The following is a 19,823-nucleotide window of genomic DNA, read 5'->3' as shown; positions in this document are numbered from 1 at the left end:
TGTGAAAACGTTTTTATGTCTTCAGTGATACTGGAGGCAACCTGTGTTACAAACTGGATGTGTGGAGTAGGGAGGGTCTAATGAAAGAGGCCAATGATTGCATCATGGGAGATGTAGTAAAAGTTAGGATGTCGCTGCTTTTGCTGCTTCAATGTTGACAATTCTCTTTTAAATCTGACTCTTGGGAGTCTCCTAACTTTATGTAAGTGCAATACTAATTTACCAGAGTACCCCTTTAAAAGAAATGTGTCTTACCCTCTGTGTGCACCGCAGACACATAAGTCCAGTTGTATCGTTTGACGATGTCCAGGAGGGCCCTGGCCTGAAGGGTGTCTGAGGGCACGACTCTGAGGAAGTACTTAAATAGTGTCTTGTCACTGAGGTCAATACTGGTTGCAGAATAGGCAATCTGGGGGATGTTGAACAACTGCAGAAGGTTTTGAACTTGAATTGCGACTGAGCTGGAGCCGGGCCCGATGACCCCCGCAATGGGCTTCTTGGTTGTCGGTGGCTGACTGGAGGGCACCCCTTCGATGCACCACCTGGACCCGTCCCTGTCGTCCCGGATGGAGATGAGAGAGTCTCGTATGAACTCGATGCTCTGCTCCAGAGCCACCGAGGAATGCCAGCAGGAGTCCCTGATCTCACAGCCCAGGGTGATGTGGGTAACAGGTTGGGGTCCGAGTAATCCGATCCAAGGCGTGGAACATGGCCTCCACTCTTTGGATGCCGTACTGCTCGCGGACTTCTCCACATTTCCTCTCTGCCACCTTCTCAGCGGAGGGTTGGTGGTGAACAGAGAAGAGGGCCCCGATTATAATGTCCCCGTCCATCCTCGCCACCAGGCGGGAGGCAGAGCTCGGCACCACAGACCTCTCATACTTCCCATTAGACAAGACAAAGGCCTCAAACAGTAAAACAGGCAGGTACAAGATGCTCACGGCAGTCAGGGAAATCATATTCGACATTGTGCCACAGTTGAAGAATGTAGAATCACTTCCACTTTGCCATAATGGAGGTCCATCAATCCACTTTTGGCTCAAATAGAAATGACCTCACTACTTCTCCTTCAGCGCTGTCACCCTGTATAAGACACATAGAGCATTAAGGACTGTTTTTACACATGTAACTTCAACAATTAGTTTATTAATGTCAAGGCCTAGTTGCTTTTCATAATCGATTAATCATTTGATGAGTCATTTTTTATACTAACATTTTCAGGTTGCAGCTTCTCAAATTTGATCTAGATTTGATGCTTTGCTTTGTCTTCTTTGACAGTAAACTGAATATCTTTGTGTGTTGGACTGTTGGTTGAACAAAACAAGTCATTTGAGTACGTCACATTCAGCTTCTTTCATTTTTCACTATCCTCTGACAAATGACAAGATCAATCGTAGAGTCAGAACATTGAAATTAATCAATAGCGAAAATAATTGGCCACTAATGTGACTTTTCTGACTGTTGTCCTTCGTCTTCGATCCCAAATCCTGCAAACGTTTGCATAAACACACATAAAAGTTGCATCAAAAACATGCAAAATTGCAGTTCCTGGAGTCCTGTTGCAATGATCTACAGGGTGGAGTCTAAAACAACTGATCTCAGCAGCGATCATATATGACAAGCTTTAAGGACACTACATGGTAGATTTGAGAGATAAAAAGTTAGCTCTGAAATAGGGGAACAGTCAGTTTCAGCACCACGGACAGCTGCCTACATCTCTCGGCGCATTTTGTCCATTCAAACGGATCTGTATCAACCTGCGCCTGTTCCTTCAACTTTTACCCCAGACAGCACCACCTAAAGACACAGGGACGTGCTCTAGTTCAATCATCTTCTTCACCGTCTCACAGAGGACTCGAGCTCAGTCACTGCTCTACAGCCGAGTCATGTAGGCTACAGGACATTTTCACCATCGTCACCTACCTATGCACATGCATACCAATTAAAGGATCAAGCTTAATTAACAGAGCAGGCTAATACGACGCTGTCATACTAAATAGACTCCGTCTGCCAAGCACATAGCTGGTATTACTTACCTACCTGCACCAGCCGATTCGGGACATAGGGGGTCTGTGTCTTCTCTGAAGCAAGAAAGCCAGACTGGACTCTTCTGCCTAGAACATACTGTGGCACTGAGTCTCTCTCACTCTCTCTCTCCCCCTGCCACCCCCCCTCTCTGTTCTGATCATGCCCCCTTCTTCTCCTCTTCCTCACTGCATCTTGAAACCGGGTCACACTCGCTGCAGTGCCCCTGATTTGTCAAATTCTTCGTCAGGGGGATGTTTCCGACAGTGTAGCATCGATGAATGGCATTTCTTGTGCATGTGCACATGGGGAAAAGGTGGCCATGTGAGAAGAGCTGTTAACCTGAAACCTGAAAGATAAATATAGCAAGTCTATGTGGAGCGGAAGCTTAGTTTTTCACCTCATGAAAAGTGTGAAGACACCGGTCAAACTTCACCTAATTCGCCCTGCTGCGTCGTGCCGGTCAGTGACAGATGCTATGCACTTGCGTTCAGCCGCTGCAGCCGCAAAAGGATCACACTCTGCCGCCACCGTGTGGCGGATCACCAGTACTGCGCCTACACCAGGAGTTTTTTTTTTTTTTTATAAAACTTTAACAACAAAAAACCATTACGGTTGTTAGGTCACATTAAATGTTTTGACAATAAAGCTCGCTCACTAGACGATATATTTTACATGGTACTAAAAAAAAAATCTAATTTTTAAGATAAGAAATAATCTGTATTCAATACAATTTCAATAAAATATTTTTTACAGTTTATTTAAAGATAAAACTATATTTTTATATATTTCAAAAAAATAGTAAGGCGCAAGTAGGTTGAAAACTAAACAATGTGCCCACAAACATATAAATGTATATAAATTACAATATGGGAGAGTAGAAACTTTGCTACTTGTATTTAATCATAACTACTCATATTAAAAAAGTAGACAAATAAAAGTAGCCTACTGCACAAATGCCTTTACTTTGTCATCAAACTGCTATGACCTCACTTCCTGTTTTTAAAAATGGCGGACAGCAACATTGGAGGCGGTGAGAGCAGTGTGTTTCGGCGACCGTCAGCCTGATTATCTGGAGCTGCTGGGACCTGAAACGACTTCTGATGCAGCGATAACAACCACATCGCTTTGTGGGAGGCGTTCAAAGTAAATCTGCCGGTTTTTTTTTTATCATGTGCTTGTTTGCAACGAAACCATCAGATCCGCAGCCACTCAGCCCGACAGGGCTTTCATTGTGTAACAGTGGTCATGTTTCTCAGGGACCGCTGCCTGTTTCCGTGGACCAAAACAACTTTCCCCGACAGGAATAAGGAACACATGTTAGAATGTAAATGTAAATGTAAATGTGCTGTATTTATATAGCGCTTTTCCAGTCTTAACAACTGCTCAAAGCGCTTTTACATCTACAGGAAACATTCACCATTCACACACATTCATACACTGTGGCCGGGGCTGCCGTACAAGGTGCCACCTGCTCATCAGATAAACATTCACACACATTCACACTCCAATGCGCAGCACCGGGGGCAACTCGGGGTTCAGTGTCTTGCCCAAGGACACTTCGACAATGACTGCAGGGGCGGGGATCAAACCACCAACCTTCCGATTGGCAGGCAACCGCTCTACCACTGAGCCACAGCCGCCCCTTTTCTTAGCCAGTATGTAAATGACCGATCCTGCTGTTAGCGAGCTAGCGATCGGAGTTAATGTGAGCCGTGTTAACTGATCATGCTAATGATAACTTAGTGGAGACACTGTAACTACTTTTTCTGTCTTGTTTTGGAAAATGTAACAGTAGCTCTGCTAATAGTCCCCAACATGGGGTTCTTGGCCCTCCTAAGGGTCCCTTGATAAAAGCTAAGGGGCCGTCTGATTTATTTCACTGATCTATTTCACTATATAATGCTTATGTTTGGACTTTTTGGGAATTACTAAATACTTTTACTTTTTCAGGTGTATACAAATCTATAGTCAAATCAATTACTGTGAGAAGGAAAAATAATAATTAAGCTATTACTACTAAAACTATTACTAATAAACATTCAATTGCATGTTAAGGAGGGAGGAAAAAGCTCAAAACCAACTAAACTAAGCCAAATGTTAGTGTTAGTATTGTTTAATTTTGTTGATGTGTTGAAATAGTCATTAAAAAATGGACAGACTAGGACAGCACTCCCAATTAGATTTTTAGTTGCCACGCAAACATTTTGGCCAAGATGCCTTTTTTCAGCTTATATTCCTGCAATTTCACAATCAATGCGGTCACCACTAATTAACCCCGGCTGTCTATATTGATCATGAAACTGCCAGAATACACACTGAAGGGTTAAAAAAAAATCTAATTGGAGTGCTGTCTTATGCTTTCCTTTTTTATGATCTACATCAAAGATCCAGCACCCAGTCTTCAAATATCCATTAATGAGTTGAGTGCATTGTGTCTAACTTCTTTTTTTATGAAATATTAATATTGAAATCATTCCGATAATTATAAGCAATTGCTGTTCATATATTGTCAATTTCACTGAGCTCTTAGAAGGATATCAGTTTTGTGTTAAAATAACTCATTTTGTCTACCAGATATAGATATTTGTCATACAGTATGCTGCTGATGCAGTAATAAATCAATTTACAGTATAATTACTTTTGTTAACTCTTAATTTGCTTTCCGTGTAGAGTTTAACCATGAGTAGCCGAAGAAAGAGGGCCCCTCCTGTGAAGGTGGACGAAGACGCCAAGAAGAGGTTAAACTGGAACATGCTAGATGACCGCAAGAACGAGGAAATCCAGCTCGGTGAGCAGACACCGACCTGCTCCATTTTTCCTGTCGACCCTCCTCCCAGCAACTCCTTTCTCTCAACCGCCGAGGGTGTCCCGGAGGCTGCCTGCAGCAGCTCTGTCTGTTTCCCAGAGGGTGTCCCGGAGACTGCCTGCAGCAGCTCTGTCTGTTTCCCAGAGGATGTCCCGGAGACTGTCTGCAGCAGCTCTGTCCGTTTCCCAGAGGATGTCCCGGAGACTGCCTGCAGCAGCTCTGTCCGTTTCCCAGAGGATGTCCCGGAGACTGCCTGCAGCAGCTCTGTCCGTTTCCCAGAGGAGCCTCCAGGTACGTCCGCTGACAGCGGCTCGGCCTCCGCCTCCCTGGCCCTAAGTGTGGTGCCGGCTTTGAAGCTGGGCCACAGCTGGAAGGCGCTGATCGGGGAGTTCAGCGTCCGGCCAGCTTGGATCCCATCTGACTGTGAACTGAGAGCTTTGGTGCTCCACAGGATGGGTGAGCAGCTTCGCCTCAGCTACGGCGGCTGTGATGAGAGCTCAGGGCTGCAGTGGAGTGCTGAGGAGGACGTCTGCACAGCGGAGTGCAGCCTCAGTGGGATCCTGCTGGAGGACCTCGACTGGATGCAGAAGAGGAAGGTGGTGCAGCTCTGCCACCAGGCCAAAGAGAGCTCCGTCAAGGTATGAAGGTATTTCAGAGAGGATGGAATGGAAAATATTCTCTCAAGAGTTACTTTACAGGTGAACTGCAAGATGCTGTGTGTGTGTCGATTTCATTTGAAGAACAAATGCTGCCTGAAAATCATTTTTAGAAACATGACTCTTAACTTCAGTGCTTACCCATAAATTAACTAATACTGGTAGTCAATAAGCAGTGTTCTGTGCACACATCACATTTCAACCTCTATCTAAAGATAACAAGGAAAATATTAAATATCTTGTTTGCAATTTATATTTGCTCTTAAAGGTTGCATGTTGCTGAACTTGTGATATGCTGAAGTGTTTTAGGTAATTTAGTAAGAATTTAGTATTTTAGGGGCATTTTCTGTTATTAGAGCATTGACAGTAGAGAACTCACAAGAAATGAGGAGAGAGAGAGAAATGGAGAATGACATGCAAAGAAGGTCAACTTCTGGACATGAAGATGTTGGCTGCCAGGTTTACGTCACTAAACATAACAACAGATGGTTTGTCACTTTCCAGTTTATTCTCTCTCTGTTGTCCCAAGCAGCCACATCCAGTCTCTTGTTGAATTGAAAATCAGCTTACCTGCTCATTATGTTGGGATGGCAAACAGTCACAGGTCTGTGGTTCACAATATTTCTTCCATCAGCTGTTGTTTGTCCACATCTGGCAGGTGGGGATTTACTTGCTGGAAACTGGGCTCGGGAAGCCCGAGTACCTCAGCGAGGGAAACGCTCGGATGAAGAAAGCAAATCAATTAATGCAGAAGTTGATGGAGTATTTCTACGATTTCATTATCCCCGGTAAGGGTCTAATCCTAATGTCTAATGCATTCTGTGATCCAAGTTCTCAGATTAAAAAAACAACTTGATTTCACTGCTTTATATCCTTTTGTAGAAGTTGTAGAGAATGAGAATGAGGAGGAGGAATGTGACACTGACCTGGAGAGGCAAAATGTGGAGGAGCTCTATGATTTCGTCAGACATCTGCACCAGAGAGAGAGCCAGGAGGTGACGTATGACGTTCAGGACAACGCTCTTATTCCTGTTCTCAGACCCTATCAGAGCCAGGCTGTCAACTGGATGCTGAAGAGAGAGAAATACAGGAACACTACACCTAAAGGTACTCACTTCTTGTCTGGCACAACTGTACACTGCTGTATTCTCATGAGATGTAAAACTTTGAAATTTAAGATGATGCTGAAGGAGACCAGGAGTACTAGTGGTTTTGCACTTATCACTAACCATGCACACACTTTACTGCCCTCCTGAGCACTGCTGAAATGCAGATTAAAGAACTTGAGTATTGCCAACAAGAGCAAAGTTAAGTTCCTGTAGTGGAAAAGAGCTACGTTAGGACTGTGACAGTCATGTAATTGAGACTGTCAATATTTCCCATTTCTTTGCAGAACAAATTCTGCATTTCCTCTGGCGGGAGGTGATCACTTTATGCGGAAAGAAGTTGTTCTACAACCCCTTTACCGGCTGGTAAGAACTTGAATGTTAACAGGTCAGTTCACTTAAATCACAAAAAACATATTTTTCTATCTTCCCAGGCAAATTGTTTCAGTTTAATGTGCTGAGGATTGAACAAATCTTGTACATTTTTTAAAATTCTTTTAGCAGCACAAGTGAACTTCCATTCACCTCTATTGTGTGGGGTCAGCAGCAGAGGTGTCTTAAGCTGGTATCTCAAAACCTTAGCAAATAAAACAAAAACATAAGTGCATGGATAGATACCACTAGAGGTAACTGGGAAAATATGTCTTTTTGAATTTGGCTGGACTGAGCCTCTAATTTTCTAATATTAATGTCATTTTGTGAATGCACAGTTACCTCCCTTTTGTTGTAGTTTCAAGGACGAGGTTTTTAGTACTACCTGAAAGTATTTTTAGTTACGCTTTCTTTTCTTTTCTTTTTTTCAGCTTATTACGAGAATTTCCCCTGGCAGGTGTAGAGTGGCCTGGTGGGATCTTGGCTGATGAAATGGGGCTGGGAAAGACAGTGGAAGTTCTGGCTCTCATCCTGTTTCACCACCGACAGGACCTGGAGCAGGAGGCCCTCACCCTGCCTGTGGTGAGGATCAGCTGCAGTTACAAATACACAAGTTCACCTTTTCTTTCCCTCTGTTACCTTCACCCTATTGGTGCCATGGATGATTAACAGTCATATAATGTTGGGGATTTTGTCTACTGTTCTATTTATTTTAATATGCTCTGTATTGACATCATCAGCTACTTTGTGAAAATTATTAATTGTTTCTCTTTGGTCTTGCAGGGGAAATCCGTGAATTATTTCGTACCTCCTCCTCCCCTAGAGAAAAAGGTTATCCGCTGCAAGTCTGAAGTTCAGCCTAAAATGAAAGTATCTTACCCAAGTATGTCACTCACCGTCCTCTGACATCCCAGCTTTTAATACCACTGCCGTTTGATTTACATATTTTACACAAATCTGGTCCTGTCTGTGCAGCTGTGCGTGTCATGCTCCTCACTGCAATCAAGGCAATGAGATCTGGCAAAGGAGCCTCCGTCAACGCTGTCTTCACCTACATCCGTGCCACTTACGGTTATGACCTCCTAAAAAACCGCAACCACATCAAGAAGATGCTGGTGAAGCTGATCGACGAAGGCCTGGTCGACCGGGTCAAAGGCCGAGGCTTGGCGGGGTCATTTAAACTGGGAAAGAACTACAAAGAGACAAAAAAGACCTTAACGGGAGCATCCAAGTCTGTAAGAGAAAAAAAGAGCTTCAAATATAAATGTTTCATGCTACAAATATTACTTGGTGGTATTATTGAACTTTTGTCTAATTTCTTTTCTTCTCGTAGAACTCCAGAAGCGCAGAGAGCGCGCCCAGGCAAATTTTTCAGAGACGAGCAAAAGAGAAGGCAGAAGCAGCGCTTCAGAACTCTCTTCTTACAGATGATCTGAGAGATCAGTACTCCCCTGCGTCGGACTGTCTAGAACCAGAGACAGCAACGAAGAAGGAATGGGATGAAAGTCTGAAGAAGAAAGCCGAAGACATGCTGGATCAGTCCAGGACAGCCTTACAGAGGACTCAGGATAAAAGCGAGTCAGAAACACAGGACGTTCCCAGGAATGATGAACTACCTGAAGAAAGAGGAGAATCTCTTCCGCTTGAATCAGCAGAGACGGAAACCCCCACCAGAGCGTCTGTTGTCCCTTTCAACACACCGGACTACCGCTTTGAGTGCATCTGTGGTGAACTGGGCATTGTTGACTACAAGGCTCGTGTCCAGTGTATGAACTGCCAGCTGTGGCAGCATGCAGACTGTGTAAACTACAAAGAAGAAAGCCTTGAGACTACACCTTTCTACTGCCCCCACTGCCTGGTCGCCATGAAGCCCGTCTCCACCGGTGCCACCCTCATCATCTCCCCGAGTTCCATCTGCCACCAGTGGGTGGAGGAGATTAACCGGCACATCAGGTCCTCCTCGCTGCGAGTGCTGGTGAGGAAGTAGATAGATATGAGTGGTTTGATACATGTTATCTACAATGTAGAAATGTCACATATTAACATTCCTTGCATCCAAAATTACACATTAGTGCCACTTCTTGGGATGTGCATTTCCTCTCAGGGTCTGAGACCACATTTGAGTACCACTGTCTTAATTTCACAACTACGTACAGTATATTTCTATAATGGATGTTGGCACCAAAAGAGTCGGATTGCTAACCCTGACAGTTATAGGGACTTCTCTTAGAGTGGTGGGTAGACCGGTTCATGTAATTGGTGTGTAGTTTAAATAACGTTCAAATGCACAGTTAGTTGCCATAGCTAATAAATTTGAACTTATTTTGCCAAGTCTGATTACAAATTGAGATGATGCTCCCCTTTATTGAGATGTAATCCTGTCCTTCAGTACCTTAAATTCCAAAACAGTTGCATTTGTGCATAAACATATTTATAAAAAATATGTATATATATATATATATATATACATATATATGAAAATCTACTTCAACTGTTCTTCCTCATCTCGCCTGCTGAAGAGTCCTCTTGGGGCAACTTAACTTGTATTCCTTATAAAAGAAAGTACACACTCACTTTAACTTGCATTCTCTTGCACTTCCAAAAGGCACAAAACAGTTCATCCTAAAGTGGTAATTGATGTAATTTCCTTATCCCAGGTTTATCAGGGTGTGAAGAAGCATGGATTCATCCAGCCACACATGCTCGCTGAGCAGGATGTGGTCATCACCACCTACGACGTGCTGCGGTCAGAGCTCAACTACGTGGACATTCCCCACAGCAACAGCAAGGATGGACGCCGCTTCCGCAACCAGAAGCGCTACATGGCCATTCCCAGTCCTCTGGTTGCTGTGGAGTGGTGGCGCATCTGTCTGGACGAGGCTCAGATGGTTGAATGTCCCACTGCCAAGGTGAGAATCCAGAAATCAGTACCTGGAAGTGGTTTGCTCATTTACACAAGAGGATAATAAAGCATTTGGGGTTTCATGGGATGGATAGCTCTTGTGTTTATGACCTTCTTTCTATATCAAAATACCATATTAATATAAATGTGTAACTTCAATCTTATGTATTTATAGGTTGTTTGTGAGATGGCAGACTGTGTGTTTAACACAACTTTGTTTATGCTCCCTTATCATTTACTGTCAGGCTGCAGAGATGGCTCTACGTCTCGCATCTGTCAACCGCTGGTGTGTCAGTGGCACTCCAGTCCAGAGAGGCTTAGAAGGTAAAACCAAAGAAATCATTAGTCATACAATTATCAAAGCAGGCCTTGAATAAGCGGCTCTGTGTTTGGTCTCTTAAGACTCAACAATGTTTAAAAATCATCAAAACCTGAAAAAAAATTAATCTCTAACCTGATGTTTTCTTTGAAGATCTGTACGGCCTTGTACTTTTTCTGGGAGTTGACCCGTACTGGGTAAAACACTGGTGGGACCAGCTGCTTTATCGCCCTTATCGCCGTGGAAACACAGAGCCGCTGTACAATGTAATTGCTCAATTGTTATGGCGATCAGCTAAAAAAGACGTCATTGATCAGGTAGGACAACAAAAGCTCTTCATTTCTGTGACCCTGTCCGATTAACAGTTTTAGGCATCCTTTTGACTTAAAAAATCTCTAATAAGTTGATCACAAAGGTTTTAATAATGACATGACGTATGTTAAGTTCCAGAAAATGTAGTTCAAGTATGTTCAATGATCTGCTCTGTTGCTTTTCCAGATCCAGATCCCGCCTCAGACAGAGGAGGTGCACTGGCTGCACTTTTCCCCCGTCGAGGGACACTTCTACCACCGTCAGCACGAGGTCTGCTCCCAGGACGCTCTGGCCAAACTCAGGAAGATATCTGACTGGAGCCTGAAACTTGGCAGCCTCGACCGCCGCACCGTCCACACCATCCTGGGCCCGCTGCTGAGGCTGCGTCAGGCCTGCTGCCATCCACAGGCTGTGAGGGGGGAGTTCCTGCCCCTGCAGAAAAGGTACTTGATGTATTATATTATCAAGGCGCTCGTAGGCGAGAGGAAAGGTCCTTATCTGAAGGCAGCTGCAGCGGTTAATTAGCAATCTAGATGGACTAAATAGAGTATCACAGCATTAGTAGGGGTAATAGACCACAGCAACCATGTTGTCAATTATACAACAAGTAGTTGTGTTTATTTAAAGTTGACCCATTCTGTGTCATTTGTGCTGGAGGGTTTGTTGAGTGGGTTTGTCTGTGCCGTGCCTCCCCAGCACCATGACGATGGAGGAGCTCCTTAAGTCCCTGCAGAAGAAATGTCGAGTGGAGTGTGAAGAAGCTCACAGACAATTGGTGTGCGCTCTCAATGGCCTGGCTGGAATACACATCATCAGAGGTATAACACCCCACTTGTGGTCTTTTGCTCCCAGTTTCCCATGGGAAATCAGTTCAAACACAACACAAGCCTTGATCTCGTCTTTGTGTCTCGTTTTGTTACGGCAGGGCTCTGTAAGGCAGAGTGCACTAGGGTGTTTTGTATAGCACATTTCATCAGCTCTACATGTGACGGACATGTTAAGTGTCACTAATAATCACGTCTCCTTTGCCACCCCGCAGATGAGTTTGTAGAGGCAACAGAGATGTATAGAGAAGTGCTTCGTTCATCAGAAGAGCACAAAGGCAGGCTGAAAACAGATTCATTACAGGTACATGGCCTCATTCCATTTCCATTTCTCTTTCACGTCTGTTATTAACACATGAAGGGTTTCGTTTCTGAAGACTGACATCATCCGACAAGAGTTTGTGATACCACTGACATTAGTTTGTGTTACTGATTTCATGATGGGCATTATATTTTTATTTCTAACCATTATGGATAGTAATATATTGCGAGTTTATGCAAAAATGTCTGATTCCTGGTCTTTTTTGTTATTGTGCTAAAACAGCGACTTCATGCTACCCACAATTTGATGGAACTGCTCAGCGCAAAGCACCCTGGGATACCTCCCACGTTAAGAGATGACAGACTAAGTGAGGAGGTAATTCATTCAACACATTTACTACAATAAGGAATGTGTCAATTTAGGGTATAAACCTGTGGTGCCCTTTATTTTTTGTATCATTTTTTTTACATAATTTTTTTTATTTTAAGATGGCCATTAAAGTTTACTTTTACCATTCTGCGTGTCTCTGCAGGCGGAGCAGCTGCGGCAGCACTACATGACCAAATACGACTCTGAGGTAGCAGACGCCCATCAGGCTTTGCAGCCGGTGCTACAGAATATCAAAGAGCTCAAACGCAAAGTGAGAGAGATTTTAGATATACTATATATAAATAAAAATACTGCACAATGGATACTACCATGTTGTTTAGGAGGGCTAAGTCAACGTTTATGGCAACATACATTTAAACCAGCCTAACCAGCCTGGGTGACTACTACTGGAGGGGTTTGTGTGGTGTCACCCCAGATGTTCGGAAGAAAAGTCTTTCGGTACTTTGTCTTTTGTAGTGTTCTTTATAGGACATGTGCTCCACAGCCGTTAGAGTGACGTCCCCGGTCTTTTCCACGGCCTCCAAAATAGCAATCCTCCACACACCTGTGACCAGAGGTTAAATCCGCACACAACCACTCCCCCCTCATGCACGTCAGTCTGACCCTGCCCACTATCTGATTAGATCTGATTAATATCACAACATCTGCATTAAAACTGACTAAACGGATCCCAGAGTGGGGTTTAGGGACACTCACTTTAGTAACAAGTATAATAGTTTCTTTGGTCTAATGGGAGCAAAAGCTGTTTAATGAAGTTTTATATTGTTTGTGGTTATTGTATTATTACATATCATTAGCTCTACCTTGAGTTTAGTTTCTGTTTTACTCAATGGGAGTATTTAATAGCTGGAATGACTTGCGGTAATAATTTGAGTCTAAAGATGGACACGCTGGAGTCAAATTGATCTGTATTTGAACCACTGTATTTACTGTTTTAAGACAGAATTAAAAACTTATTTTCTTCATTTGCTAAACTTTCTCTCTTTTAAGGTGAAGCTGAATAATCCCTGGTGGCTGGATGTTATCCAGAAGGCGATCCGCTGCTCCACTGACGACGACCTGGTGTCCCGCATTAAAAATGAGCTGACGTCCAGCTACAAACAACAAGCCAACAAGCTCACCATGGCAGAAAAGTAAACGGTTTATGTATTGAAAAATAAGGTGATAGTAAGTATTCTTACACAACTGTGATAAAAGCAAAACGGGTTTTCCTGCAGGTTCCGTGATGCCTGTGGTCTGCAGTTCCTACTCACCACACAAATGCAAGATCTGATGAAATCCCAAAAGACTGTGCAGGACGCGGTGAAGAGTCTCGAAGGTCCGGCTTCAAAGAAAGTGATTGATGAGGTCACCATTTGTCACCTCAGGCCTATGAGACTGCCACTCAATAAGTGAGACTTCAGCATGTTTCACATCATTTCAGTAGTTTAAAGCCTTGTTTTACCTTAAAATACACAAATCGTAACATTTCATTATAGCTTTTGAATGTGTTTCGTACAGTAAGCCTCAGCTTACCTCGGTACAGTAAGCTTGTTTATCATAACCAATAATTCTTTCTTGTCACACTTTAGTTGTGTTTTTTGCAAAGCGGATGTACTTTTCATCGATTATGAGTCCAAGCTGTTTTCTCACACGTAAGTAGAGTTATATTCTAGACTGTCAAATTTCATGAAAAGTTAATTGTTGATTTATGAGTAAAACAATTCCCCAACAGGGTGAAGGGTCAGACGGCCATCTTTGAAGAAATGATTGAAGATGAAGAGGGGCTGATGGACGACCGTCTCCCCACCACCAGCCGAGGTCTGTGGGCAGCCAGCGAGACTGAGCGCTCGCTCAAAGCCATCTTGTCTTTTGCCAAAGTTAAACGCATGGACCCGGAGTTGGTGGAGGAGGGTAACACTTTCATGGAGCTGTTTGAGTTCTGGAAGAAAGAGTACAAGGTTTGCACACACTTTTCAACTCCACTCTTCATTTTCAAGCAAGGCAAGACAACCTATTTAAATAGCCAAAGTCTGAGTAATAACAGATTTCCTATTCCATCCTCTTCCTCTGCATTAAAACTTACAACTGTTGAAGAACACAGTGGGCCCTATTTAAACGATCTAAGCACATGGCGTGAAGCGCCTGGTGCAGGTGTGTTTAGGGCGTGTCCAGTTCCACTTTTGCTAGTTTGACGGAGGAAAAAAGGGTCCATACGCCAGGGGCACGGTTCAAAAGGGTTGTACTTAGTGTCTTCATTAATCATAGGTGTGTTTTGTGCGTAACATGCAATAAACCAATCAATGTGTCATCTCCCGTTCCCTTTAAAAGCCAGGTGTGTTTGTACCTTGCCGCATTACTGTTATGATGGCGGATTTGCAACGAAAGATTTTCTTTTTAATCTTCTGCATGTGTGTGTGTAACAAGCATAGTGTGCGCGTGCTGTTAGGCGCATTTTACTAATGTGCTGTTTAAATAACAATGAAATGCTGCACTATAGACTTTAGACCAGGTTTTTATTGGTCAATGGCGTGATCCCTTTCTGCTGCCGCAAGATATCAATACGCCAAGAATTCACCTGAACATAACCCCCTTTAAGACCAGCACGACCTTGGGGGCAAAGATGGGCGCAGGTGCATTTGCTATTTAAATGACGTGGGCTCTGGACGGGAAATACAACTGTGTCTGTCTTAAAATAGCAAAGACACTTACGTCGGGTTTTGTGCTGCGCAGCGCCGGGTGCAACATAGGGCCCACTGTCGAAGTGTTGAGAAAGGTTTCCAAACACATGACAGTTATATAGTGCTTGGTCTTGGTGGGAATTGTTGGGTTTCTGTAAATAACATCACAGAGTACGGTCTTAACCTGCTCTATCATGAAAAGCGCAGTGAGAAAACTGTTGTTGTGATTTGGCACTATATAAATAAAATTGAATTGAATTATATTGTTTATTTTCCAGTTTGTAAACCATTATTAAGTATTAAAAGAATCCTGAGGCACTGTCATAAATGCAGAAATAGATTATGTTTTCAGAGTATGAGCTAGAAAGCCAGAAATCCCAACAGCTGGTATATAAATCATTGATAGATTGGTATTTTCATGGATAACCCTGACCACCCTCTCCACCCCACACTGGTCCACCAGAGGAGCAGCTTCTCTAAGAGGCTCCGACAGCTTCGATGCCGCACGGACCGCTACAGAAAATCATTCATTCCACAAACAATAACACCTTTTAACATGTCATCTCTGGGTGGTAGATGAGACTTTTGGACACCACACTACTGCACTAATGCAACCTGGACATTTGGTTTATTTACATTTATATTTTAGCATATTATTTAGACAGTTGCACATTTTTGTTCCCCCATCCTGTACATATTCAAATATTTGTTCTTTTTACTTTATTCGTATTATTATTTCATGTATATTGTATGTATGTATATTTTTCCTAGTATTTCATTTATATTTATATTCTGTGCTTTGTGACTGATTTTGCTGCTGTAACACAGGAATTTCCCATTTTTCTTGGGATCAATAAACATCTATCTATCTATCTATCTATCTATCTATCTATCTATCTATTTATCAGCTATTACCTTACGGCACAGTGTCTGGGCCAGTGCCGTATTAAAGAGAAACCGGGTGGAGTGAAAGCTACCTCTGTCCCTTCCCAGGTGCTGCATGAGTACTGGATGGTGCTGAGGAACCACGTGTCGGCCATCGATGAGCTGGGTATGGCCACCGAGAGACTACGTGTGCGTCTGCCCGATGAACCCAAGCCCAAACTGCTGCACATCATCGAGCCACATGAGGTCAGTTAAAGACAACACAACATCTTCTTATTATAAATTAAAACAACATGTTAATGGCTGGCTGTTGTGTTTAAAAGACACCTCAAGTACATTTTGTTTATACAGCCCAACATCACAAATGTGCTTCAAGAGGTTTTACACACTACACAGCTTATTATACCCTCTGTCAGAAAAACTCCCCAAAAATCCCTTTAAAGTAATCATCAGAAGTGTATCTGTGTTTACTTACTTAATTTCCCCTCTGAAAACTAATCTTAATTTATTTTAGTTGGAATTATTTGAGTGATTGTTTCACACTGAAGTGCAGTGTAATTTATGTAATACATGTGCTGACTAAACATGGTAAAGGTAAACAATTTGCCCCTGATATGAGCATGAAGGTATTATCGCTGCTTTGGTCCTAATCAATAAACTGTTCATGGAGGAACTAAAAGCTCAAGCCTGGCCCCTGACCCAGTATTGGGCACCATTTTTTTTTCTGAATGTTTCCAAGGATGTAATATTCTGCCTTAACTGTTTCTATTGCGTTCCTTACCTCTGCCCTTGGTTGTTTGCTTCCAGGTGGAGCAGAACAGACTGAAGCTTTTGAACGACCAGGCCATGGCCAAGTCTCAACTCCAAAAGAAGCTTGGCCAGTTTCTGTATCTCACAAATCTGGAGAAGGTAATTTATAATTTAAAGTGACTACAAAGTACAGAAATTCTTTCCCAGCTCATTCAAAGACTCATTATCTCAATCTGTGTGGTAGGATCTCACTCCAAATAACATACATGTCTTTGTTCCAGTCCCAGGACAAGTCTACTGGAGGGCTGAACCCAGAGCCGTGCCCCATCTGTGCCCGGCCTCTGGGACAGGAGGTGAGCGTTGCTTATTTGTGAGGAAGAACTTGTTAGCTGTTGATTTTAAATGGATCACAAATTCAGTATTTTATGCATCATCTCTCTGCCCTTTGTTGACTGGACTATCTTGATACATTGTTTAAGCTTTACAGTATGTCTTATCAACACTGGCAGGGACTGAAATTACATCTAAACTACAGTTGACTAAACTTCAGTACATATCCAGCTGTAAATCTTGCTCAAAATACTTGTTATCTATATTTTATATTCATAGGACAAACCCATCTGTAGAATTCTGTTCATAATATTATTCATTTCCATTTTTATTTACTTATGCACTTATGGAACCATTGTATATATCCTGCACTTACTGCTATTGCACTTCTGGGGCCTGTTGCACAAAAGTAGAATAAAGATATCCAGGATAAATGAAAAAGCGCAGCTTGACTTAGTGTGACTGCTCATCGCGGCTTAATCTGTTGCACGTTGGCGAGCCAGGAGAACAGGTGAAGCTATGTCAAGCCAGGTGTAGATAGATGGGATAAATGCACGTTCACGGCTTTCTTAAATAGACCACGTTATCAATCACAGATTTACTGATGCAGAATTGAGAAGACGCATGCGCCTTATGTTTCACCCAATGAGCAGTAGCTTCTAATGGAAAGTACGAGGAGGGGAAGAATATGCAAAAAGGGAAATACGGCTCTAATAAAACGGAGAGAAAAAGCCCAACATAGCGGACCCGACTGAATGTGTATGGATGTAAAAATATCTACTTAGCCTATAGTCACTCCACTTTTTACAAAGTTGTAGGCTACACTGTGTTTTAATTACTTAAATATGCTAGTTTCATGTTTCTATTTTTATGAGATAAATGTGCTGGTTTTTACTGTAAAGTGTCTTTGACTAGCTACTATGTATAGCACTCTATAAAAAAATGAATTATTATTTAGCCTTTGCCTTAAAAGGAGCAGAGGGAATTATGTTCCTCGGAAAATGTACCTACGGACTATAGGCTTAATTTCAAACCTTTATTCACAACGCGAGAACTTGTTTTACAACCAATGCACACATTTCTATAAGCTATGTCTAATTCTTTGTACAATTAATGTTCATACAGAACAATCAGAAAGGGACAACAACTAGAAAAAGAAAGTAAGTGACTTCAATACATGCTGTGAGCATTTGTAAAACAATATTCATGTTTTTTTATTCTTCTAACAAGTGAGCACACCAAAATAAAAAGATTAAGAACCGTAACACAAACTGTCCTTTATTAGAGAAGGACAAGCGACAAGAAAATGAAAGCATGAATGTATTGGTCTGTGACCAGTGCAGTTAATCATCTGAGAATATTGCTACATTAATATCCTCACACTTAATCTTCGAAAGCGCGTCCTGTAACCTGAAGCTGAGACCATGGACGCTGCGCTGCTCATCTCTAATTTTACAGAGAGAGTGGACACTGACGCAACTCGCAGGTCTGCCGGTAGGCACCGGCCACCGGGCACCGGCCACCGGCCACCGGGCAGCGACCACATGCCAGGCAGCCTCGACACACTACTGTCCCAACGGGAAAAGTCCCATCCGCATTCTGGGTGCAACTGCAACCATTCCTAACATCTAAACAACTGTAGTAGTGTTTAAATCAAACTCGTGACAACAAGTGACAAGTAGGCTAATGCATGTTAATAAAAAAAATAAAGCAGATCCCATGCAGAAGACAACGGAATAACTGTTAAACACGTTATTTCGGATCAGACGGCAGCTGATTGACACATGAGATCCAGGATTAATCTTAGCTGGCTGTTAGCCTGCTCTGGACCAGGCTAGCCGCAAAGAAAAAATCTCCATGGTTACTTGGTTGGGTTTAATTCAATCTGGTTTGTGCAACCGAGTCCAAGCTAAATTCATCCAGGTAACTTGAATATCCCGGCTTAATCCTTATCCTAGTTTCGTGCAACAGGCCCCTGGTTAGACCTAAACTGCTTTCTTTGCCTTGTACCTGTACATGTGTAATGACAATAAAGTTGAGTCTAATCTAATCTAATCTAAAGCTTTGTCTGCACAGAATAGAATTCTTTTTTGTTGTGTTTTTTTCAAGATTTGGCATTTGGTTGAAATCGTGTGTACGGTCAGGCATCTGTAAAAACATCTTTTGATGGTAGCAATGTGCCTGATGCACCCAGGAAGTTTGCAGGTGGATGATTCGCCTTCTTTGGCTTCCCATTGCTTCAGATTCATAGTTAAAGTCTCTATCACTTACAGTGTTAAATTGATTGGCTCCAAGCTAAACTTCAGACCTACAAAGCCCTTATAGGCGCACACTTAAGTTGACACAACAAGCTCTTCCACAGCTCCAGGTTTGTTACCAAGTATGGCCAAGACTTCTGTGTTTTCTCATAAATGTTACTGACTTGAATGACCCTGGCCTTTGTTATTTGATGTAATCATTATTTTATCTCACTTTATTTGTTTTTTTACAGTTTGATTTATGACTGTCTCTCTTTTCCAGTGGGCAGTGCTGACTTGTGGCCACTGCTTCTGCAATGAGTGCATTGCTATCATTGTGGAACAGTAAAGCGTGGGCTCGAGGCGGCGTTCCATCAAATGTGCCATCTGCAGGCAGACTACGTCCCTCACAGAGATTCCTACGGTTCACCACCCAGGCGTCAGCCAGGACCAGGACATACCGGTCAAAGTCAGTCAGCAACACCGGGAGGTGTATTTTTCTATTAAGTTATGGCTGGATCCAGATGTTGGGATTTTTTTTTAATTTGGGTTCAACCAGGCCCTTTTGTCTAAAGGTTGTTAGATGTATTTATAGCTCAACTCAGTGATTGAGATGTTATTTACGACTATAACTAGCACGTATCAGGGGGTTATACTTTGATTCGTGACTTGTGCTAATGTATGTAATTGTAATTTAACGTAGCCATTTTTTATTACTTTAACACTATAGCCTAATTTTTCTCTTCCTGTGTTGGTCAGGGAAGCCACTCTACCAAATTGGAGGCAGTAGTGAGAACACTTAAGAAGATTCAGTGACCGACCCCGGGGCCAAGGTCTCGTTTTCTCCACGGTAACCGTAAACTATCCCGCTCTGGAAGATAGTGATTTATTTTGATGATATCACGTTTGGATCTGACACAAATAGTTTCCTTTTCTCTCCTGCGCAGTGGCTGAGTGTCCTGGACATCATCGCCAAGGCCTTGT

At 42.7% G+C, this 19,823-nt stretch overlaps 2 protein-coding genes and 1 long non-coding RNA gene across 3 annotated transcripts; 1 reads left to right on the top strand and 2 right to left on the bottom strand.

Annotated features, from left to right (window-relative positions):
* Positions 1–139: 139 nt before the first annotated feature.
* LOC116680455 (metabotropic glutamate receptor 1-like) lies at positions 140–968 on the bottom strand. The gene is made up of 2 exons (XM_032509489.1): positions 874–968; positions 140–770 (listed from the first exon to the last, which is right to left on the bottom strand). The coding sequence occupies exons 1-2, from the start codon at positions 966–968 to the stop codon at positions 236–238; spliced, it is 630 nt and encodes a 209-aa protein (XP_032365380.1). The 3' UTR covers positions 140–235.
* Positions 969–3,011: 2,043 nt separating this feature from the next.
* LOC116680453 (E3 ubiquitin-protein ligase SHPRH) lies at positions 3,012–19,412 on the top strand. Its single transcript, XM_032509488.1, has 26 exons — positions 3,012–3,171; positions 4,699–4,912; positions 5,090–5,472; positions 6,149–6,278; positions 6,373–6,597; positions 6,884–6,962; positions 7,400–7,550; positions 7,752–7,851; positions 7,944–8,203; positions 8,302–8,943; positions 9,626–9,877; positions 10,116–10,194; positions 10,343–10,506; positions 10,688–10,944; positions 11,198–11,319; positions 11,541–11,629; positions 11,870–11,962; positions 12,120–12,227; positions 12,968–13,110; positions 13,195–13,368; positions 13,549–13,611; positions 13,692–13,917; positions 15,631–15,768; positions 16,330–16,431; positions 16,554–16,625; positions 19,123–19,412. Exons 2-26 carry the CDS (start codon positions 4,708–4,710, stop codon positions 19,186–19,188), a joined length of 4,323 nt encoding a protein of 1,440 aa, XP_032365379.1. The 5' UTR covers positions 3,012–3,171; positions 4,699–4,707; the 3' UTR covers positions 19,189–19,412.
* On the bottom strand, positions 5,392–6,178 carry LOC116680454 (uncharacterized). Its single transcript, XR_004329765.1, has 3 exons — positions 6,061–6,178; positions 5,632–5,699; positions 5,392–5,462 (listed from the first exon to the last, which is right to left on the bottom strand). It is a non-coding gene; the product is annotated as an uncharacterized LOC116680454 (long non-coding RNA).
* Positions 19,413–19,823: the final 411 nt, after the last annotated feature.

The sequence above is a fragment of the Etheostoma spectabile genome, unplaced genomic scaffold, assembly GCF_008692095.1.
Source record: "Etheostoma spectabile isolate EspeVRDwgs_2016 unplaced genomic scaffold, UIUC_Espe_1.0 scaffold00018458, whole genome shotgun sequence".
In the NCBI taxonomy this organism is placed as follows: Eukaryota; Metazoa; Chordata; class Actinopteri; order Perciformes; family Percidae; genus Etheostoma; species Etheostoma spectabile.
Note: the sequence above shows the minus strand (reverse complement) of the source record. Positions and strands in the feature narration are given on the sequence as shown.